At 41.8% G+C, this 20,112-nt stretch overlaps 1 protein-coding gene across 3 annotated transcripts in view; it reads left to right on the top strand.

The window, feature by feature from the left end:
* Positions 1–20,112, top strand: part of PACS1 (phosphofurin acidic cluster sorting protein 1) — a 149,759-nt gene that overhangs the window by 91,892 nt on the left and 37,755 nt on the right. For 2 of the 3 annotated variants that reach the window (XM_027532783.1, XM_027532785.1), the window contains one exon: positions 18,645–18,732. In XM_027532783.1, coding sequence (XP_027388584.1) covers positions 18,645–18,732 — 88 coding nt within the window. Of the gene's footprint in view, positions 1–18,374; positions 18,555–18,644; positions 18,733–20,112 lie in introns of those variants that run through there. The other variant, XM_027532784.1, reaches the window with a different exon arrangement.

The raw sequence follows: 20,112 nt of genomic DNA, 5'->3' as shown, positions 1-20,112 counted from the left end.
TTTTTTTACCTCTTACTGGCTGCTTAATTCATTAATTTTGGCATTTCTTTTCTAATATAACCGCTTGAGACTATTGTTTCCTCTGAAAAGCAACAATAAGATAAAATTTCCTCTAAGAACCTCTTTAGTAGCAATAACAAAGTTGATATATAATGTTTCAGTTTGTGTTTGGTTCTGAGTATTTCTGATTTCTATTATGATTTCTTTTTTCCTGTATTTCTTTTGTGAAACCCATTTCCTGTTTCCTTTTGAACTGGTTAAATTGATTCATTTTTTTTCTCACAATCCATTTAAACTACCAATTTGAAAGATTTGTTACTGTTGTTGTTCAGTCACTTAGTTATGTCTGACTCTTTGTGACCCCATGGACCCTACAGCACGCCAGGCTTCCCTGTCCTTCACTGTCTTCTGGAGTTTCCTCAAACTCATATCCATTGAATTGATGATTCCATCCAACCATCTCATCCTTTGTCACCCCCTTCTCCTCCTGCCCTCAGTCTTTCCCAGCATCAGAGTCTTTTCCAGTGAGTCAGCATCAAGTGGCCAAAGTATTGGAGCTTCAGCTTCAGCATCAGTCCTTCCAACGAATATTTAGGGTTAATTTCCTTTAGGATTGACTGGTTTGATCTTGCTGTCCTAGGGACTCTCAGACTTTCAGTTTTCAGTTTCTTGGTGATTACTCTGAAAATATGAAAGTGTATACTTAGGAGTTTAACGTTAGTTAGTTTCCACTTTCCTCTGAAACAATTCAGGGACCTTAAAAACATGCTCTGACTTCAGGCCGTCCCTCTTACCATGCGTGTTGTATTTACCGTGGGTAAATTAAACGTAGTCATTCTTGTCTCATATTAGCAGACTGTTTAAATTATCCACATTTTTACTGTTTTATTTGTTGATCATTTCTTTTTCAATCCTTGACCTTGATCTTCTAGTACCATTTTCTTGTTTTTCTAGTATGTCCTTAAGAAGGTATACTGAGGTTCAAGCCAGCCTCTAAGGTACCCAGTGATTCACCCTCTCAGGGATTCACACTCCTAGTATCCCTCCCACACTGAACAGGGCTGACCTGTGTAACCATTAGGAGGTCACCTAAATGATGGCATGTGACTTCTGAGGCTGAGTCATAAAATACATGGCACCGTTGCCTGGCTTTTTCTTGGACCTGCTCACTCTGTGAGGAAGCCAGCTGCTATGTCCTGAGGTTGTCAGTCAGCCCTGGGAGAGGAACTGAGGCCACTTGTCACCACCAGCCAGTACTTGTGAACGAGCCACCTGGAAAGAAAGCAGACCCTAGTCAGGAAGATTGCAACCTTGGCCGACATCCCAACTGCAGCCTCCTGAGAGACCTTGAGCTAGGACCACCCAGCTCAGCTGCTTCTGAGTTTCTAACACATAGAAACTGAGATAATAAACATGTGTCATTCAAAGCCATTTGTGTTGTTACATAGCGGTAGATAAAAGTAATATTACATATAGGAGGGTCTTTTGGTAGTAAACTCAGGTTTTGTTATCAGAAAATGTTTTAATTAATTCTCATTCTAAAATGTATTTTATATGTACATATAGTTCTGAATTCAAAGTTGTTTTCTCTTCAGCACATGGAAGATATTTTCAAGTCTCTTCTGAATTCCTTTATTGTGATTAAAAGTCCACTGTCAGAGAAAAGACTTACATTCAGAATATATTACAACTTGTTGTTCAGTTGCCCAGTCGGGTCCAACTCTTTGCAACCCCATAGACTGCAGCATGCCAGGCCTCCCTGTCCCTCACCATCTGCTGAAGTTTGCCCAAGTTTATGGCCATTGCATCACTGATGCCATCCAGCCATCTCATCCTCTGACGCCCTCTTCTCCTTTAGCCGTCAATCTTTCCTAGTATCAGGGTCTTTTTCCAACGAGTCAGCTGTTCTTGTCAGATGACCAAAGTACTGGAGCTTCAGCATCAGTCCTTCCAGTGAGTATTCAGGGTTGATTTCCTTTTAGGATTGACTGGTTTGATCTCCTTGCAGTCCAGAGGACTCTTAGAAGTCTCCTGCAGCATCACAGTTCGAAGGCATCGATTCTTTGGTGCTCTGCCTTCTTTACAGTCCAGCTCTCACAACTGTGTGTGACCACTGGAAAGACCATAGCCTTGACTAGACGGACCTTTGTTGGCAAAGCGATGTCTTTGCTTTTCAACACACTGTCTATGCTCGGTTGCTCAGCTGTGTCTGACTGTTTGCGACCCCACGGACTGTAGCCCCCTAGGCTCCTGTGTCCGTGACATTTTCCAGGCAAGAATACTGGAGTGGGTTTCCAGGCTTTCCTGCAGTGATTTTAGAGCTCAAGAAGAGGAAATTTGTCACTGCTTCCACCGTTTTTCCTTCTATTTGCCTTGAAATGATGGGGCTGGATGCCATGATCTTAGTTTTTTAATATTTAGTTTTAAGCCGGCTTTTTCACTTTCCTCCTTCACCTTCATCAAGAGGTTCTTTACTTCCTCTTCACTTTCTGCCATTAGAGTGGTATCATCTGCATATCTGTGGTTGTTGATGTTTCTCCTGCCAAACTTAATAATAAGACAGACAATCCAATTTTTAAGTGGGCAAAATATCTGAATAGACATTTCACTGAAGATATGGTAAATAAGTACATGAAAAGATACTCATCATTATAAGCAAATTAGTCATTGGGGAAACATAAATTAGTCATTAAGGAAATGCAAATTAAAACCACAATGAGATACCACTTCACACTCTCAAAAATGGCCATAATCAAAAAGGTAGACAGTAATGAATGTTTGTGAGGTTGTTGAGAAAAAGGAGTCTCAGACATTGCTGGTGGGAATGCATAATGGCACAACCACTTGGGGAAATACTTTGGCAGTTTCTTAAGAAGCTGAACATAAGTTTACCATATGACCCAGCAGTTCCAGTGATCATATATACCTAAGAGAATTGGAAACATGGTCCGCACAAAGATACTTCTCTGTCTGATTCTGGCAGCTTTAATCTAGAACTGGGCTTCCCTGGTAGCTCAGCTAGTAAAGAATCTACCTGCAATGCAGGAGACCCCGGTTTGATCCTGGGTCGGGAATATCCCCTGGAGAAGGGATAGGTTATCCACTCCAGTATTCATGGGCTTCCCTGGTGGCTCAGATGGTAAAGAATACTCCTGCAATGTGGGAGACTGGGGTTCGATCCCTGGATTGGGAAGAACCCCTGGAGGAGGGCATGGCAACCCTCTCCAGTATTCTTGTCTGGAGAATCCCCATGGACAGAGGAGCCTGGCAGGCTACCATCCTTGGGGTTGCAGAGTCAGACACACTGAGCGACTAAGCACAGCAATCTAGAGCTGGTTTAATCTAAAACCAGTTATTGTATTCTTTATTCTAAAGTCAGCAACTAAGAGACTTTACTTATCCTTTTTTATTTTTTGCTTGCCTGGAATTGACACTGCTTGGTGAATTGGGTCTGTGAATAATCAAGTAGTCTGGATAGAAATTCCCACTCAGTTTTCAAGGGCAGAACTCTAGAAAGTATGTTCACTCATTCAACAGTATGTCCAGTGCTACGTGCTAGACACTCTGTTAGGTGCCTGGATTGCTATGGTGAGCTCAAATAGCATTGGCAGTGTCCTCACTGAACCTGGTTATGCTCAGTTGCTTAGTCATGTCTGACTCTGTGCTTCCTCAAGGACTGTATTTCGCCAGGCTCCTTTGTCCATGGGATTTTCTAGGCAAGAATACTGGAGTAGGTAGCCATTCCCTTCTCCAGGGGAATCTTTCCAACCCAGGGATCAAAACCAAGTCTCCTGCATCTCCTCCACTGGCAGGCAGGTTCTTAACCACTAGTGCCACTGGCCTGGTTGGGAGACGTATTAATTGAAGCTGAAGGACACCAGATATAATCAAAAGATCTCTGTAACCACAGGTAAAGAAGTTGAAGGGAAGCGAGAGTGTCGGTAGGTTGGTTAGGAGGCTGTTGCAGAAGTAGGTTATGGTGTCTTAGACTTGGTTGGCGCTGGTGACAGTGGGAAGAAATGGATTTGAGAACCCTTTGGAGGCATTGTTGACAGCACTTGGTAATGGTTGGGTTGTGACAGCAGGGGAGGGAGAGCTAATGTAGGTCACTCCTGGATTTCTTGTTTGCTTTATAGAATGGACTGTGAATAGTGGAAAGGTGGACGTTTACTGAGCAGAGTTTGGTTTTTGAACATGTTGAGTTTGAGATGCTATTGATACTTCAAAGGAGAACTGCCAGCCGGTAAGCAGTTGAATATACAGTCCATGGAGTCACAGAGTTGGACACGACTGACTTTCACAAGCTGTTCAATATACAAGTCTCATGATTGGAGGAGATATGTAACTTACAAGTTGTCTCTGTGTAGGTGCTTATGTATAGGTCTTCAGTCCTACGGTAAAATTCTCCATCTTTTCGTCTCTCTTTGCCTACCTTTCTCCTGTCTGTTTTTTAAAAGCCAGATTAATTATTGTTATTTTTAGGTGTTTTTCAGCTGCCACTTAACATCTGGATCATCTCTGGGTCTCTGTCAGTCTGTTTTTTCCCCCTGTTAGTTTTCAGGGGTGTGGCCCTGTCTTTCACCACATCTAAGTAATGTCAGGCTTTGCATACAAAAGTAATTGTAGGAGCTCCAGGTGATGATACTCTTCTCCAGACGGGATCCCTTTTCCCTCTGCTGGGCTGATGACCTTAATCCAATCAGCAACTGTACTAGATGGAAGTTGAATTTGCAACTCTGCCGAGGCTCAGATTTACTAACTTCTGGTTCTCCCCAGGCCTCGAGGGTTTTCCAGAAACCCTTATGTGTTCTCAGAACCCTTTTCCCTGTAGAGCTCGCATTCTTTATGTAACAAAACTGCTTTTCAGGAGATTTCTGCTTAGCTCTTTACTGCCTCACGCACTCTCAGTATTCAGCAAACGTCCTTGGAGGAAACCTGGCAGTTTTGAAGATTTGAAGCCTCCATTTTGCTGGTGTCTGACACAAAGCGCAGATTTTCTGCCTCCTGCCCATATTCAGAATCTGTAATTTACTGCAAAAGTCAACTCCCTTCTCAAGATTCTCTTCTTGTGGTCTCTCTGGATACTCTCTACTACTTTAAAACAGACCATTCCTGTGTTCCAGCCAGCTTTTCCCATTGTTCTTGGCAGGAGTGCTGATCCGCTACAGTTTCTCCATTTTTCTGTGAAGTGGAAGTCCAGCTTCTCTTCCTGTGAGCTGCTTAAGGGAGGCAAATTTTGTGTATTTTGTTTCACTTGAAAAATCTCTTAAAAATAGTAGTGCGTGCTGGATGCTTAAGAAAAATTTAGTGAGTGAATGCACCCAGACATCTTGGCCCCATTTTTAGCATTTAGATCTGCTTCATCTTCTCCCGGGTCTTGAACCAGAGTGATCTCTAGTTATTCTTATTAAATATTGAGTATTCTACTGAATATTAAGTATAGATATATAAGAATATTTTTTATTTATTTATTTATTTTAATATTTATTTTATTTTTAAACTTTACAATATTGTATTAGTTTTGCCAAATATCGAAATGAATCCGCCACAGGTATACCTGTGTTCCCCATCCTGAACCCTCCTCCCTCCTCCCTCCCCATACCCTCCCTCTGGGTCTTCCCAGTGCACCAGCCCCAAGCATCCAGTATGGTGCAATGAACCTGGACTGGCGACTCGTTTCATACATGATATTATACATGTTTCAATGCCATTCTCCCAAATCTCCCTCCCCCTCCCTCTCCCACAGAGTCCATAAGACTGATCTATACATCAGTGTCTCTTTTGCTGTCTCGTACACAGGGTTATTGTTACCATCTTTCTAAATTCCATATATATGCGTTACTATACTGTATTGGTGTTTTTCTTTCTGGCTTACTTCACTCTGTATAATAGGTTCCAGTTTCATCCATACAGATGGCTAACAAACACATGAAAAGATGCTCAACATCACTCATTATCAGAGATATATAAGAATATTTAGAAAAGATATGCTATATAAGTCATTTTACAACAAACACCCGAAAACCTCCTACCCGATTTAAGAAAAAGAATCTAATCATTTGGAGTTCCGTGTGTGTTCTTCTTTTGTCTCATCCTTTTCCGTCCCCATCAGAGGTAACCACTACCCTCAGTACAGAACTCTTCCTGTCATTCACTCGAGTATTTGTCTCCTGTAACAGTGTATTGTTTAGAGTTGTGTGTTCTGAGCTTTATGTACATGGAATCATATTAGTTGTGTTCTCTTTTCTTACTGTTGTGTATATCTGTAATTCATTCATTTCCATTGATATGTGTGTAGTATTCCATTGTGTTACTGTGTGTGCATGTATGTTGATAGATATTTGTGGTGGTAACCAATTTTTTGTTTGATTTTTGTTTGTTTGGATTTTTTTTACGGGGGTAGAAATATTCATGCTAAAGGCATGTCTTCTGGTGGATTATAGCTAGTAATATTTACTACAAATTAAAATAGAAATGTTTATTTATCAATTTATTAAAGTAACAATAATTTTACAATAAAATAGTAAAGTAAAAATTAAAAATTTTCTGAAACAAAACAGATTAATGAAAAATATGGCATTGTTTTACGTTTTTATCACAACTCTTTACTGACTTTATGAAAACTGATTTCTTGCATCTGCTTCTGCATTCAGATTTGTTACAGGATCACACACCAGTGAAGACACTTCCATAGTTAGGTGAGAATGAGAGTGAAATTGGAAACAGCATCTTAGAACTATTTGAAAATAGTTTGACCTCACATACCTCCCGAAAGGATCTCCTGAGTTCCAGACCATACTTAGAGAACTACTGATCTAGGGTCTGTTTGTAGACTCTACCACAGGGAACGTGCATTCTCCAGCTTTGCTTTGTGAAGCCAACTCTGCCAAAGTAGATGGAACAAGTTGCCCTCCCACCAGCAATGTTTAATTGTTCTGATCACTCTAATCACAGCACTTGATAATTGTCAGATTTATAATTTTTGCTACTCCGGTGACTGAAATAGTATCTCACTGTGGTTTGACTTGCATTTTCCTCATTACTGATTGGTTTGGCCTCTTTTTATGTGTTTATTAGTTATCTGCTTTCTTTTCCTGTTAAGTGAAAAGTGTTAGTCACTCAGTCATGTCTGACTCTGCGACGCCACAGACTGTAGCCTACCAGGGTGCTCTGTCCATAGAATTCTCCAGGCAAAAATACTGGAGTGGGTTGCCTTCCTGTTGAGTGCCTATCTTGTATTTTTCAGCTGTATATCATATTTCATTCTACCTTGTAAAGTGAGATAAAATGTTTTTTGTTAAAACACTCAATACAGAGTCAAATTGACCATTTTCATAACATGTGAGGAGATATTTGACATTTCAATATTGTTTAAGCTTCTCCTTGATTTCTTTAAGGAGCTGTTAAGCAGCACTTTGGCAGAGGAGAACATGAGGCTGCTTTGGTTTGGTATAATATTCAGCTTTTAGCGTCTATACTCATTCTAATTGAAGGGAATGTGTTTGGCTTAAAAGAGCTTTCTGTTTTTCATATCTCATCTCTTAGAGCCTGTAAAATGGACATAGTGCATTCAGCTCCAATATTCTGGGATTCTAACTTATTTTGTCTAATTTTTACCCTTTGTTTCAGTTATATGAGTGGGCTTAGGATTATTAATAGTTTGATGGACCTTTTTTTCCCTCATTTAAACCATACTTTTAAACTAAGTGCCCTTTAGTGACTGTAGCCCTCTGATTTTTTTATTGAAGTACAGTTGATGTACAAGCATACAACATGGTGATTCACAGTTTTTAAAGTTATGCTCCATTTATAGTTGTTGCACAATATTTGTGCAACAAATAAGCTACAAGTTGTGCCTGTAGCTTATTTTATATTTGCTTGTACCTCTTAATCCCCTACCCCTATATTGCCTACTCCTACTGGTAACCACTCATTTGTTCTCTATATCTATGAGTCTGCTGCTTTTTCTGTTATGTTCACTAGTTCGTGGTATATTTTCAATTCCACATCTAAATGAATCACATACATTTGTCTTTGGCTCACACTCCCAGTCTCTCCATGTTGTGTTTCTCTGACGATTAATGATGTGGAGCATCTCTTCATGCACCTGTTGTGTAGCCTTCTGATTTCTACTCAGCCTGTTTCTTTTACAACAAATTGTTTATTTTTTAACTTAAGAATTTTCAAAACTAGAAAAAATAAAATGGTGATCTCCTACATAGGTGCCTGTCACCTAGTTTTAATAATTATCACTATTAAAAAAATCTCTCAAAATGGGAATATATTTTTTGGTAAGAAAAATAAATGTTTTTAATGTAAACAATACCAAAAATTTGAAAACAATAAGAATAAGGTGGAATTCCACTTCCCAGCAATGACCACGGTAAAAATTTGTTGAAATGGTTTTCCGTTTGTATGAAAACTGAATGTTAGGAATGTTAACAAAAATGGAAATTACTATAATTATTGTATTTTCTCAATTTAATATGTATAGATCTACATCATTCCTTCTAGAAACTATAGATTGCTTCTTATATAAATAAGATATTTATTAGTCAGTTCCCTATATGCACTGCTCTGTCTTCTTACATAAATTTCTAAAAGTTGGATTTTACTTTCCAAAGGTATTAGTTCAATTCAGTCACTGAGTTGTGTCTGCCTCCTTGCGACCCCATGAACTGCAGCATGCCAGGCTTCCCTGTCCATCACCAACTCCTAGAGCTTATTCAAACTCATGTCCATCGAGTCGGTGATCCCATCTAACCATCTCATTCTCTACCTTCTTCTTCTTCTCCTGCCTTCAATCTTTCCCAACATCAGGGTCTTTTCCTATGAATCAGTTCTTCACATCAGGTAACCAAAGTATTGGAGTTTCAGCTTTAACATCAGTCCTTCCAATGCATGTTCAGGTCTGATTTCCTTTAGAATGGACTGGTTTGATCTCCTTGCAGTCCAAGGGACTCTCAAGAGTCTTCTCCAACACCACAGTTCAAAAACATCAATTCTTCGGTGCTCAGCTTTCTTTATAGTCCAACCCTCACATCCATACATGACTACTGGAGAAACTGTAGCTTTGACTCGACTGACCTTTGTTGGCAAAATAATGTCTCTGCTTTTTAATATCCTGTCTAGGTTGCTTATAGCTTTTCTTCCAAGGAGCAAGCCTCTTTTAATATCATGGCTGCAGTCACCATCTGCAGTGATTTTGGAGCCCAAGAGAATAAAATGTGTCACTGTTTCCACTGTTTCCCCATCTATTTGCCATGAAGTGATGGGACCAGATGCCATGATCTTAGTTTTCTGAATGTTGAGTTTTAAGCCAACTTTTTCACTCTCCTTTTTTACCTTCATCAAGAGGCTCTTTAGTTCTTTGCTTTCTGCCATAAGGGTGGTGTCATCTACATATCTGAGGTTATTGATATTTCTCCCAGCAGTCTTGATTCCAGCTTGTGCTTCATCCAACCCAGCATTTCTCATGATGTATTCTGCATATAAGTTAAATAAGCAGGGTGACAATGTACAGCCTTGACATACTCCTTTCCTGATTTGGAACCAGTCTGTTGTTCCATGTCCAGTTCTAACTGTTGCTTCCTGACCTACATACAGATTTCTCAGGAGGCAGATCAGGTGGTCTGGTATTCCCATCTCTTTCAGAATTTTCCACAGTTTGTTGTGACCCGCACAGTCAAAGGCTTTGGTATAGTCAATAAAGCAGAAGTAGATGCTTTTCTGGAACTCTCTTGCTTTTTCAATGATCCATCAGATGTTGGCAATTTGATCTCTGGTTCTTCAGCCTTTTCTAAATCCAGCTTGAACATCTGGAAGTTCATGGTTCATGTACTGTTGAAGCCTGGCTTGGAGAATTTTGAGCATTACTTTACAAGCATGTGAGATGAGTGCAATTGTGCGGTAGTTTGAGCATTCTTTGGCATTGCCTTTCTTTGGGATTGGAATGAAAACTGACCTTTTCCAGTCCTGTGGTCACTGCTGAGTTTTCCAAATTTGCTGGCATATTGAGTGCAACACTTTCACGGCATCATCTTTTAGGATTTAAAAGCGCTCAACTGGAATTCCATCACCTCCACTAGCTTTGTTTGTAGTGATGCTTCCTACGGCCCACTTGACTTCACATTCCGGGATGTCTGGCTCTAGGTGAGTGATCACACCATTGTGGTATCTGGGTCATGAAGATCTTTTTTGTACAGTTCTTCTGAAAGGTATACATATTAAAAATGTAATGCTTATTGTGAAACTGCTCTCTAAAAGTGAAAATCACTAGTGGTTTTCACTCAGTACGTTAGAGTGCCTTTTCCCTGTATTTCCCAACCCTGGGTCTTGTCACTTTTTCTCATTCTTTCAGTATGGTTGGTATTTTTATTTGTCTGATTAATAGTAAAATTAAATAACCTATGTTTTTTTCACCACTCCTTCTTCTTTGAATTGCCTATTAATGTTCTCTGCCAATTTTTACTTTGAAATTTTTTTCTATTGATTTGTAATAATTCTTTGCATATTAAACTTTTGACATTTTATCATATCATAAATACTTTTCATTTTAGTTGTTAAAATCTTTAAATCTCTTTGGATACTTCTAAATTTCTGTTTTATTATTTACTTTATGGAAGTTTTTGATTTTGTATGTGGCAGTCAGTTCCTCTGTGGGTTCTGATTTGGTGAGATGCTTAGAAAGCCCTTCCCCACCAGAAGATTATTTTTTTAAATTGTCCGTATTTTCTTTTGATACTTTTATGGCTTTCTTTTTTCTATTTAAATCTTTAATCCATCTGAAATTTACTTTGAATAAGGAATGAGATGGAGATTCATCATTGTTTTTGTTCAAATAGCTAGCCAGTTTTCTAATGCTGTTTATTAATTTATCTATTTCTTACATACAGTAAATTCTTATTTATACTTGGCCTAATTGTTTTAGTGTTTATTTATCTATTTACTTATTTATTTGGTCTTAGTTGGAGTGTACAGGCTGAGTAGTTGCAGTGCTCAGGCTTAGTTGCTGCACAGCCTGTGAAATGAAGACCCCCAACCGGAAATTGAACCTGTGTCGCCTGCATTGTAAGGCGGGTTCATAGCCACTGGGCCACAAGGGGCGGTTCCCTGTACTCAGCCTGATTTTGGACTCTGTTCCCTTCCACTGATCTCTTTGTTTATTCTTTTCCCAACAACAAGGTATTTTCATTACCTCAGCTTTAGAATACATGTTAATATCCTGTTGGGTGACACCCTCTTCTTTATTCTTTTTCCCTAGAAGAAAATTTTAAAACCTACAGAAAAGTAGAAGAGTTTAGTGCAGCTCCATATATATTAATTTCCTGCATTAAGCAATTATTAAAATTCAGTCCCATTTTTTTTCTGAAGCACTTTGAAGTTAATTGGGAAGCCATTTCCTACTTGAATGCAGCAGGCATCTCTACTTACTTTCCAATTATACTTAACTATTGGTTAGTGTTTGCATTAAGGAAACTTTTGATTTTCGTGTATTTATTTTAATATTTTCTTAATGACTCCACTAGCTTTTTGGTTCATTCTCTTGAGTTCTAGAACACAGTCACACATCTGCAAATGGGATAGCTTTGTCTCCTCCTTTCAGCTTTTTATATCATTTTTTTCTGATTACTTCACCCAACTTTTCAGGCCAGTTTTATATAAACAGCAGAGATAGGCCCATATATTGTTCCTGGCTCTGGTCTCAACTTCAGTCCTGATGCTAACTATATGAAAAGTATATATATTTAAAGTTTATGTTAAGGAAGTGTTTTTTTAGGAAGTGTTTTTCTATTGTTCTTTTTCCAAGGGTCTTTTAAAAATTAGGAATCCGTGTTAAATTTTGCCAAATCCCTTTTTAGCATCTAATAAAATAATTGTATTATTTCTTTTGAGCTTACTAATGTGATAACATGTATTAATAAGTCCCTAATACTCAGCCATGCTTCTTTGGGAGCCTTCCATGGAAGGTGTATTTTTGTTTTCGTGTATTTTATTGGTTCTTGCCCCTGTTATTTTTGGCTGCACCCTGGAGGGTTTTGTTTGTTTTTGTTCTTCCCACACATGCCCTCTGCCTCTCTCACTGAAACAACGTGGATTGAGGGGCTGTCACAGTGAGGGGCTGTAATATAAGTGACTGGGTGTTGTCCGATGCTGACGGCACGCAGCCTTTTTGAGCGCTTCTGATGTGCCAGGCTCTGTGCTAGGTGCTTTCCGCATTTGTTAGTCCACACAGCAATTCTGGTTTATAGACGTCTCTTCTATATTACTAAGGAGGTGCAGACTTGAGAATTTTTTTTTTTGAGGGACAATTGATCTTTTTCAAAAAGTATTTATATATTTATTTGGCTGCACCAAGTTTTAGTTGCGGATATTGGATCTTAATTGTGGCACGTGGGGGCTTTTAGTTGTGGCATGCATGATCCAGTTCCCTGACCAGGGATCGAACCCTGGGTACCCTGTATTGGGAGCACGGAGTCTTAGCACCTGGACCACTGGGGAAGTCCTAGACCTGAGAATTCTCAAGTCTGACTTTAATAGAAAAGCCCCTCCTCCCCACCTCACCCTGTATCTGAGGCCTGTTTTCCCATCCAGAGAGTCCCATCAAGGACTTCGTAGAAAGAGGGGAAAACAATGTAAATCTTGTTGGCTTGTGCAAGTGATTGGCATTGATACACTAAAGATATGCTGAGTAGCTGAAAATTAGGGGTCTACTCATAACCCTACGGTCCTCTGCTCCCCAGAGTCACATCCGATAGCCTGGAGCACCTTCCTGGATTCTGTTTCTTGTTTGGGTCTAAGTTTTCCTCATCCTCTGGTGTTTCTCCATTTGAACAGTGTTTCGTGCCATCTGATTTCTTGTGAGACAGACAGAGACAGGAAATCTTTTCTTCTCTCATCCGTTCATGGTAAAATCTCCTCTCCTCAATCTCCTTCAGCCCATCTCTTCCACACTGTGCCTTTCAGGGTGATGATTCAGTTGCTTTGCTCTTTAAAAACCTGCTTTAGGGTTGCTCATTTTATCTTTAATTGTTTTTTAAAGATTTGTTCGGGTATGTGTTTATTTTGGCCGTGCTGGGTCTTCATTGCTGTGCCCAGGCTTTTCTTTAGTTGCGGTGAGTGGGGGCTGCTCTCTGGTTGCGGTGCGCGAGCTTCTCCCCGCCATGGCTTCTCGTGTTGCAGGGCACGGGCTCTAGGGCACACAGGCTTCAGTAGCTGCAGCTCGTGGGTTCTAGAGCACAGACTCAGTAGCTGTGGTGCCCGGGCTTAGTTGCCCCAAGGCGTGTGAGATCTTAGTTCCTGAAGCAAGGATCGAACCGTGTCCCTGCATTAGCAGGCAGATTCTTAACCACTCGACCACCTGGAAAGCCCTAAGGTTACTCATTTTAAAATAATAATGCCTTCATTGCTGTGCACAGACTTTTCTCTAGTTGCGGTGCCTTAGTTTCGCAGTCAAAATTATGCTATTTCATGTAAAATAATGAGTTCAGTATCTACATAGTCAAGTAACCTCAAAAGCCATAGAAAACACTCCTCAGAAATTTGCCTTTTGTGTTCTGGTTATTGAGGCTCACGCAGACCTCCGCAGGTGCCATGTTAACATGGAGACAGTTTTAGAAATGGAAAGTTAGTCCCACAGAGGAAAAGCTTTCCCGTAATTTTTTTCTACCGGTGTGCTCTTTATCCTGATAAATGCAGGTTGGAGGGGATAGGCAGAGCTTGCTCTTCTCATTCTAGGATTAAAGATCTGCAGGGGGGAGAAGCAAGGCTTGCTCGTGTGACACAGCCATTTCTTGGGACAAAAGAGTAATCCAGGCCACTTGGCGTCTGGTCCAGCATTTATCTGCTCTGGTCCCACAAGGACCGTCCGTTTGATTCAGAGACAGGCTTTTCAGTGTTATGTTTCATCCAGATCTTTATTTCTCCTTTCTTCTCCCTTTTTCTGTCCAAAATATGGCCACTGCACTCTTCGCTGATAGCCTGTCAGGAAGGAGATGGGGGCTGAGATGGAGTATGAGACTGTTTCTCTCCTGCTGAGCCCGTCCAGTTCTAGTTTGCTTGGGAATAAGTTTGAAACAGCTGTTAAATGCAGACTGGGGATCATCTGTAGATATCACTTAAGGCTGTTTCTGTTTTATCTTACAGCAGAGCACAAACTAGAATAATTTAGAAGGTTTTTAAAGATTCTTAATATATTTTTGTTCCCTTTGCTACCTAGTTGTCAAGCTTTGTTCTTTCTTCTTGCAGATTTAGTCCAATAGGATCTAAAAGAAAGCAGTTTCTGGAGAGAATTTACTTGGGCTTAGATAACATATCCTTACGAAACCGCCGCTCCATTACTCATGATCTCCTTTTGTGTCATTTAGCACTTGTATTATGTAGGCACTGTTACATTTGTTGGCGAACTGTTGGGTATACTTACTCCCCATCCTCTCAAGAACTGCTCAAAAGCAGAGGTTATGCCATCAGTGTTGCTCTGACTTCATCTTCTGTGCATATTTCCTAATGTTCTCATCTAAACCCCTGTGGGCTCAGCAATATATCCAGGATTCCAACCGTTTTTCTCTGCTCCCACTGCTCCCAGGCTCCAGGCATCTGCCACCTGTAGTCTGCACTTCTGTCGTCGCTTCCTCTCTCTCAACTTCTTCCCCTCTTCCTTTTCTTCCTTTCATTCTGCCCTAGTAGAACAGCTAGAAGAAGCCTATTAAAATGTAAAACATGTCTCTCTCACCTAAAGCCTTTCTTACAGAGTAGGAGCCAGATCTTTACTGCTGTAGAAATGGATGAAAGCAGGCATATGATCGAGGAAGGACTTGCTGCATAAGACGTATCCAACCAATAAAACGTAGGGTAACAGAAAACCCTACCATCAGCCTCTGACTCAGTCTTGTATTTGTTGAGACACCTTCAGTCAGAATGTCTTGCCAGGCTCAGTCATCCTCAGAACTGTCTGGGGCTGTTTCAATCAGTATTGTATGAGTGTGGATTTAAGGAGAAATGTGTCTTATAAATCAGAGTTTTTCTGTTAAGTTATATGTTGAAAGTATTTACTTGTAATTAAAATAATTTATTCTGATTGTCAGATAAGTGCCTTGTACTGGTTTTAATTGACTTCTGGATGAAGATAAACTTAAGTTTGTGTCTTGGCTCAACCACGTTCTTGTGTGACCTTGGGCAAGTTTCTTAATCCTTCTCAACATCCTTGTCTGTACGATGGGTATAGTACCCACATCTTAGAATTATTGTAAGACTTACATGAGAATGGGGGTTTTCCAGGTGGCTCACTGGTAAAGAATCTGCCTGCCAATGCAGGAGATGGAGGAGACATGGGTGTAATTCCCTAAGTGGGGAAGATCTGGAGGAGGAAATGGCAACCCACTCCAGTACTCTTGCTGGGGGAAATCCTGTGGACAGAGGAGCCTGGCAGGCTACAGTCCGTGGGGTCACAAAAGAGTTGGACACGACTGACTGAGCAGGCACACGTGCAGATGCTTAATGAGTTACAGACATTTTCCCTAGGCTTTGAAGAACTGGAATATATTTATGTCCCCACATCCCCTTGAGTGATACCATTAAAAGCAAACAGCTAAAAGACCTATTGAACTCACTGCCAATATATGGAAATCATATGTGGTGTGTCTGGTTTCTGAGCAAACACTAAACACATCCAGTCTTGCTATTAATCAATGTTCTGTTACCTAAGGGACTGAATCATCCTTGGCTTTCTTGTTAACATCAGGTGCGGTGGCATACAGGTTTGTTTATTGATTCACCAACTATTTATTGGTCTGTAGTGTGTTTTTCCTTCCTAAAAAGGATCCCACCATATTACCTGCAATATTTTATATGTTGTGTGAAAGGAGAGATGGGCCGGAGTCTTATGAGGCATAAAATTGCTGAGGACAAGGAGTGTCGTTGTCTTCCCTGCCAGGCTGTCTTCATGAGGCTGTGGACCACATCCTCCCAACTCCCACCACTACAGTGCCTGGTGTTGAGGAGATGCTCACTCACGTGTGGAATGTGTGAGAGAATGAGGATGGCAAGCAGAGGCAGAAACACACACGTTCCCAGTTTAGCCCTGCGACTCTTCTTGCAGTGAGTTCATTTAGCACCAGCGCATCCGTGTTTAGGTGCTTTGAAAGTGAAAGTGTTAGTCACTCAGTCGTGTCTGACTTTGCGACCCCATGGACTGTAGCCTGCTAGGCTCCACTGTCCATGGAATTCTCCAAGCAAGAATACTGGAGCGGGTTGCCATTCCCTTCTCCAGGATATCTCGCTGACCCACGGATGGAACCTGGGTCTCCTGCATTGGCAGGTGGATTCTTTACCATCTGAGCCACCAGGGAAGCCCCTGCTTTGAAACAAACAAAAACATAACTTCTCAGAAGCATTCGTAATTAGCAGCCTTAGACGAGGAACAAAATTGGGAATATCCAGTCTCTTCTATTTTGTTCATCCTTTCTTCTTCCTTTCCCTTTTCCTTCCCTTTCCTTGTTGTGTTCCCTTTCCTTTCCAGCAAGGCTTGGAAATCAGCTAAACAGTGTAGTTAGTTACATTTCTTAATCGTCAACTATGTGAAGTATAATAATCCCTTGGGTGTTGGCAGACTCAGAGTTCCTTTGGACCGGCATATTTCTAGTCTAAAGCGGAAGGAGAAACAAGTGATGCTGTGGGTCGTCTTTGATGGGGCAGGGGGCGGGCGGCAAGTGTGAACCTGCAGAGATTCCTGCTTAACAAACCTGAGTGTGTTTCAGGAGCACAACTGCAGGAGCTCCAGCCGGTGACGGAGCAGGCCGTGTCAGGGAGGGCTCAGGGACGAGTGTATTAGCACCAACAGCTACTGTAACAAATGACCATGGACATAGTGTCTTAGAACAAAACCCGCATTTATTTTCATGATTCTGGAGATCAAAAGTCCAAAATGGGTTTCACCGGGCCAAATTCAAGGTGGTGGCATGGCTGCATTTCTTCTGGAGGCTCCAGGGAGCATCGGTTTTCTTGCTTTTCCAGCATCTAGAGGCCACCTACATTCCATGGCCCCGACCCCAGGGGTGCTTCCATCTTCAGAGCCAGACACACATCACTCTGACTTCTGCTTCTGTGGTCACATCTCATTCTTTGACTTCGGCCTTCCTGCCTCCCCCTTAGAAAGACTTATAAGACTAATGACCCATCCAGACAGTTGAGGATCACCTCCCCACCTCAGCATCCTTAACACCATCTTCGGAGTCCCTTTTGCCATGAAAAAGGTTTCCAGGTTCTGAGGATTAGGGGATATTATTGCTTACCACGAGGAGACTGGAGTTTAGAATACAGCTCTGTCACTTACTGGCTGTGGGCATTTAGCTGAGTCATGACTGTTTAGAATCTGTTTCCTCTTCTATGGGTACAGCAGTGAACCGTCCCCACCCACCCACCCCACCCCCTTCACACACACTCACAGACGGAGTCATGTTTTTGAAGTCTGGATGAAGTAATATGTATGAAAAGACCTGATGGACTTTCTTTTAGTTGATTTTGATTGTGACTCAAAGCAGAAGGAAAGAAAGAGCTTTATTTGCTCCCTTCAGAAGTTATCAGATCTTATTGAGGCAAGGGTGGATTGAGTTCTGTTGATCTGAATTTGTTCCCCTTTTTTTTTCATGAATCTCTTCAACACATATTCTTGTTTACCTGGTTTTCCCTAGAGGCCCTGTTAGGAAGTTGTTAAACTTCATTAACAAATATTTGCCGAGTGGCCGTCCTGTGCCCTGCCCTTTGGTAGAAGGCCCAGAGGTGAGCGAGTGTGGGCCTCAGAGGAACAGAGGTGATTTCAGGGCTACTGGAGCTTAGAGCGTGAGGAGGGAGCACAAAGATGAGACGGACTGGGAGGCAGGGGGATATGAGCGCAGGACCGCGTCGGGGGCCCGAGGACCTGACTCGGGTCAGCAGCATCTGTGTGCCTCTCAGTCCCGCAGAGACGAGGGCAAAAGGACACGAACCACTCAGCCCAGGAGCCGAGAGCAGCATCTGAGGTTTCCCTCGCGGCTCCCCCTAGAAGTCCAGAGTCGTCCTGCCTTGGAGGCCAAGGTTGAGTCAGACTAGAGATTCTGAGAATCCAGAGTGAGGGACAGCCCTGTCGCTTTTAATTAAGGGGCATGTCCTCATCATGGCCCTGAAGAGTTTCTGCATGTTTGATGCAAGTTTGGCGGAAATCAAACCTGTGGTCTTTGAAAGCGTTTCCTGCCAAAAGGCTTCTGTTCTGTTTGTGCGGATCATCTCCTTGTTGATACAGATTTGCGTCTGTGTGTGTCGCAGGTGATTAGACCGAAAGGTGGGGGAGGAGCTGGGCAAGCAAAGTAAACATTGATGCCCCCAGCCCCTCCCACCGAAACTGCTCCTACGTATTAGAAGTGAAAAGGCATGATGGTATTTGCTGGAGATAAAGGGACATCCACAGAAGTTCATAGAATAATATACCTTTTGACACTGAGCAAGTACAAAGGTTAAATAAGAAGAGTACTCTTTTACTGATGACGGACGCAGTAAACAGCGTTCTAACTTTCTTCCTCTAGGTAAAGCAGCATTTCCGCAACAGAAGGTGTATCTCTTTTCTCATAAGTTCCTTACCTTTGACTGGACCTTCTTTCTCTAAATTTTTCTAGGCTGTTCAGCTTGACCCTGAAGAAACTCGTCATGCTAAAAGAAATGGACAAAGATCTTAACTCGGTGGTCATCGCTGTGAAGCTGCAGGTGAGTTGAGCAGGATTGTTTGCTCAGGGCCCACGGAAGCTGGATAACCTTGTGCCCATGTCAGGGCTTCAGAGATGCTGGTAGGAGACCAGCATCCTTTGCTGAGTCCGTCACTCAGCAAAGAAGATGCAACTGTGGGAAGGCGGTCCGGCTCACATAGTACTGAATCCCAGTTCTGCCCCTTAGTTAAAGCACTCAGTTTCTTTGTCTGAAGGATAAAAGTGGCTCTCCCTGCCCTGCCTATTAACAGGATTAGCATGAAGATCAAGAAATTCAGAAATTACTAGAATGGCAAGTGTAGGTTTCGGTCTTATTCCTGGGATTTCTGGGTATAAGCAGATATATGGGTTGGGGAGACAGCTTTGGCGGTTTTCCACAGGGTGAAAGATATTTATAGGTTATTATTTCAGGCTTGACAGTTTAAAATTTACTGGGATATTTCGTCTTCTGAGTAATCCCCACATTTAATTCCTTGAACTCACTCAGTATCTCCAAGGGACCCAAAATATTTCACCAAGATTCATATTCTAAGCATTCTGGAATTTCAGTTTCAGGAGAAACCGAGCTCCAGAAAGGTCAAGGGGTCTGTTTTGCCAGGTGATTTCCAAGTGGCAGAAGTAGAAAGCAGAGAGTCATCACATGCGTGGTCGTTAAACTGCAACACAGGACCTTACTTAACCGAAGCCTTTTTAATGACGGTCCCTCTACCTTACTGAGAGTCTGAAGAGCCTCTGGATCCATGAGATGATGGAGTTCTCTAGCTTAGGAACAGTGTACTTGTGGTTCATGGAGTTCTGTTTCTTGGAGAAACAGTGAGCTGCATGGCCACTCCCTGCTAACCAGGATGTTGGTTACTGGCTCACCTGTTATGCAGCAGTTTTTTGGCTTCATTAAAACCCACGTCTGTAGCATTTTCATAGTACATGAAGCATACACTGAAGTCCTCAGTTCTCCTTCTGAGATAAATACATTATATTAGTTTAGTCCTCGAAACCTGAAACATTTTGGGACTCCCTGGTGGTCCAGTGTAGCACTAAGACTGCACTCCCAGTGCAGGAGGCGCAGGTCAGGGAGCTGGATCCCACCTGCCACAACCAAAGTCCCACACGCCCCCGCTGAAGAGCCCCAGTGCGGCACCCAAGACCTGGTGCAGTTACATGAAACACACATTAAAAAACACTTGAAACATTTTAATTACTCCTTGTGATTTCTGTGTGTCGCTTACATTGAAACTCCCTGTTCATCTCCGTGCATAGTGATTTTAGTCACTAGGTCTTATCTGACTCTTGCAACCTCATGAGCTGTAGCCCGCCAGGCTCCTGTGTCCATGGAATTCTCCAGGCAAGAATACTGGAGTGCATTGCCATTTCCTTCTCCAGG

Source organism: Bos indicus x Bos taurus, chromosome 29 (assembly GCF_003369695.1).
Source record: "Bos indicus x Bos taurus breed Angus x Brahman F1 hybrid chromosome 29, Bos_hybrid_MaternalHap_v2.0, whole genome shotgun sequence".
Lineage (NCBI taxonomy): Eukaryota > Metazoa > Chordata > Mammalia > Artiodactyla > Bovidae > Bos > Bos indicus x Bos taurus.
The sequence above is the reverse complement of the archived record's forward strand: the minus strand, read 5'-3'. Positions and strand labels throughout refer to the sequence as shown.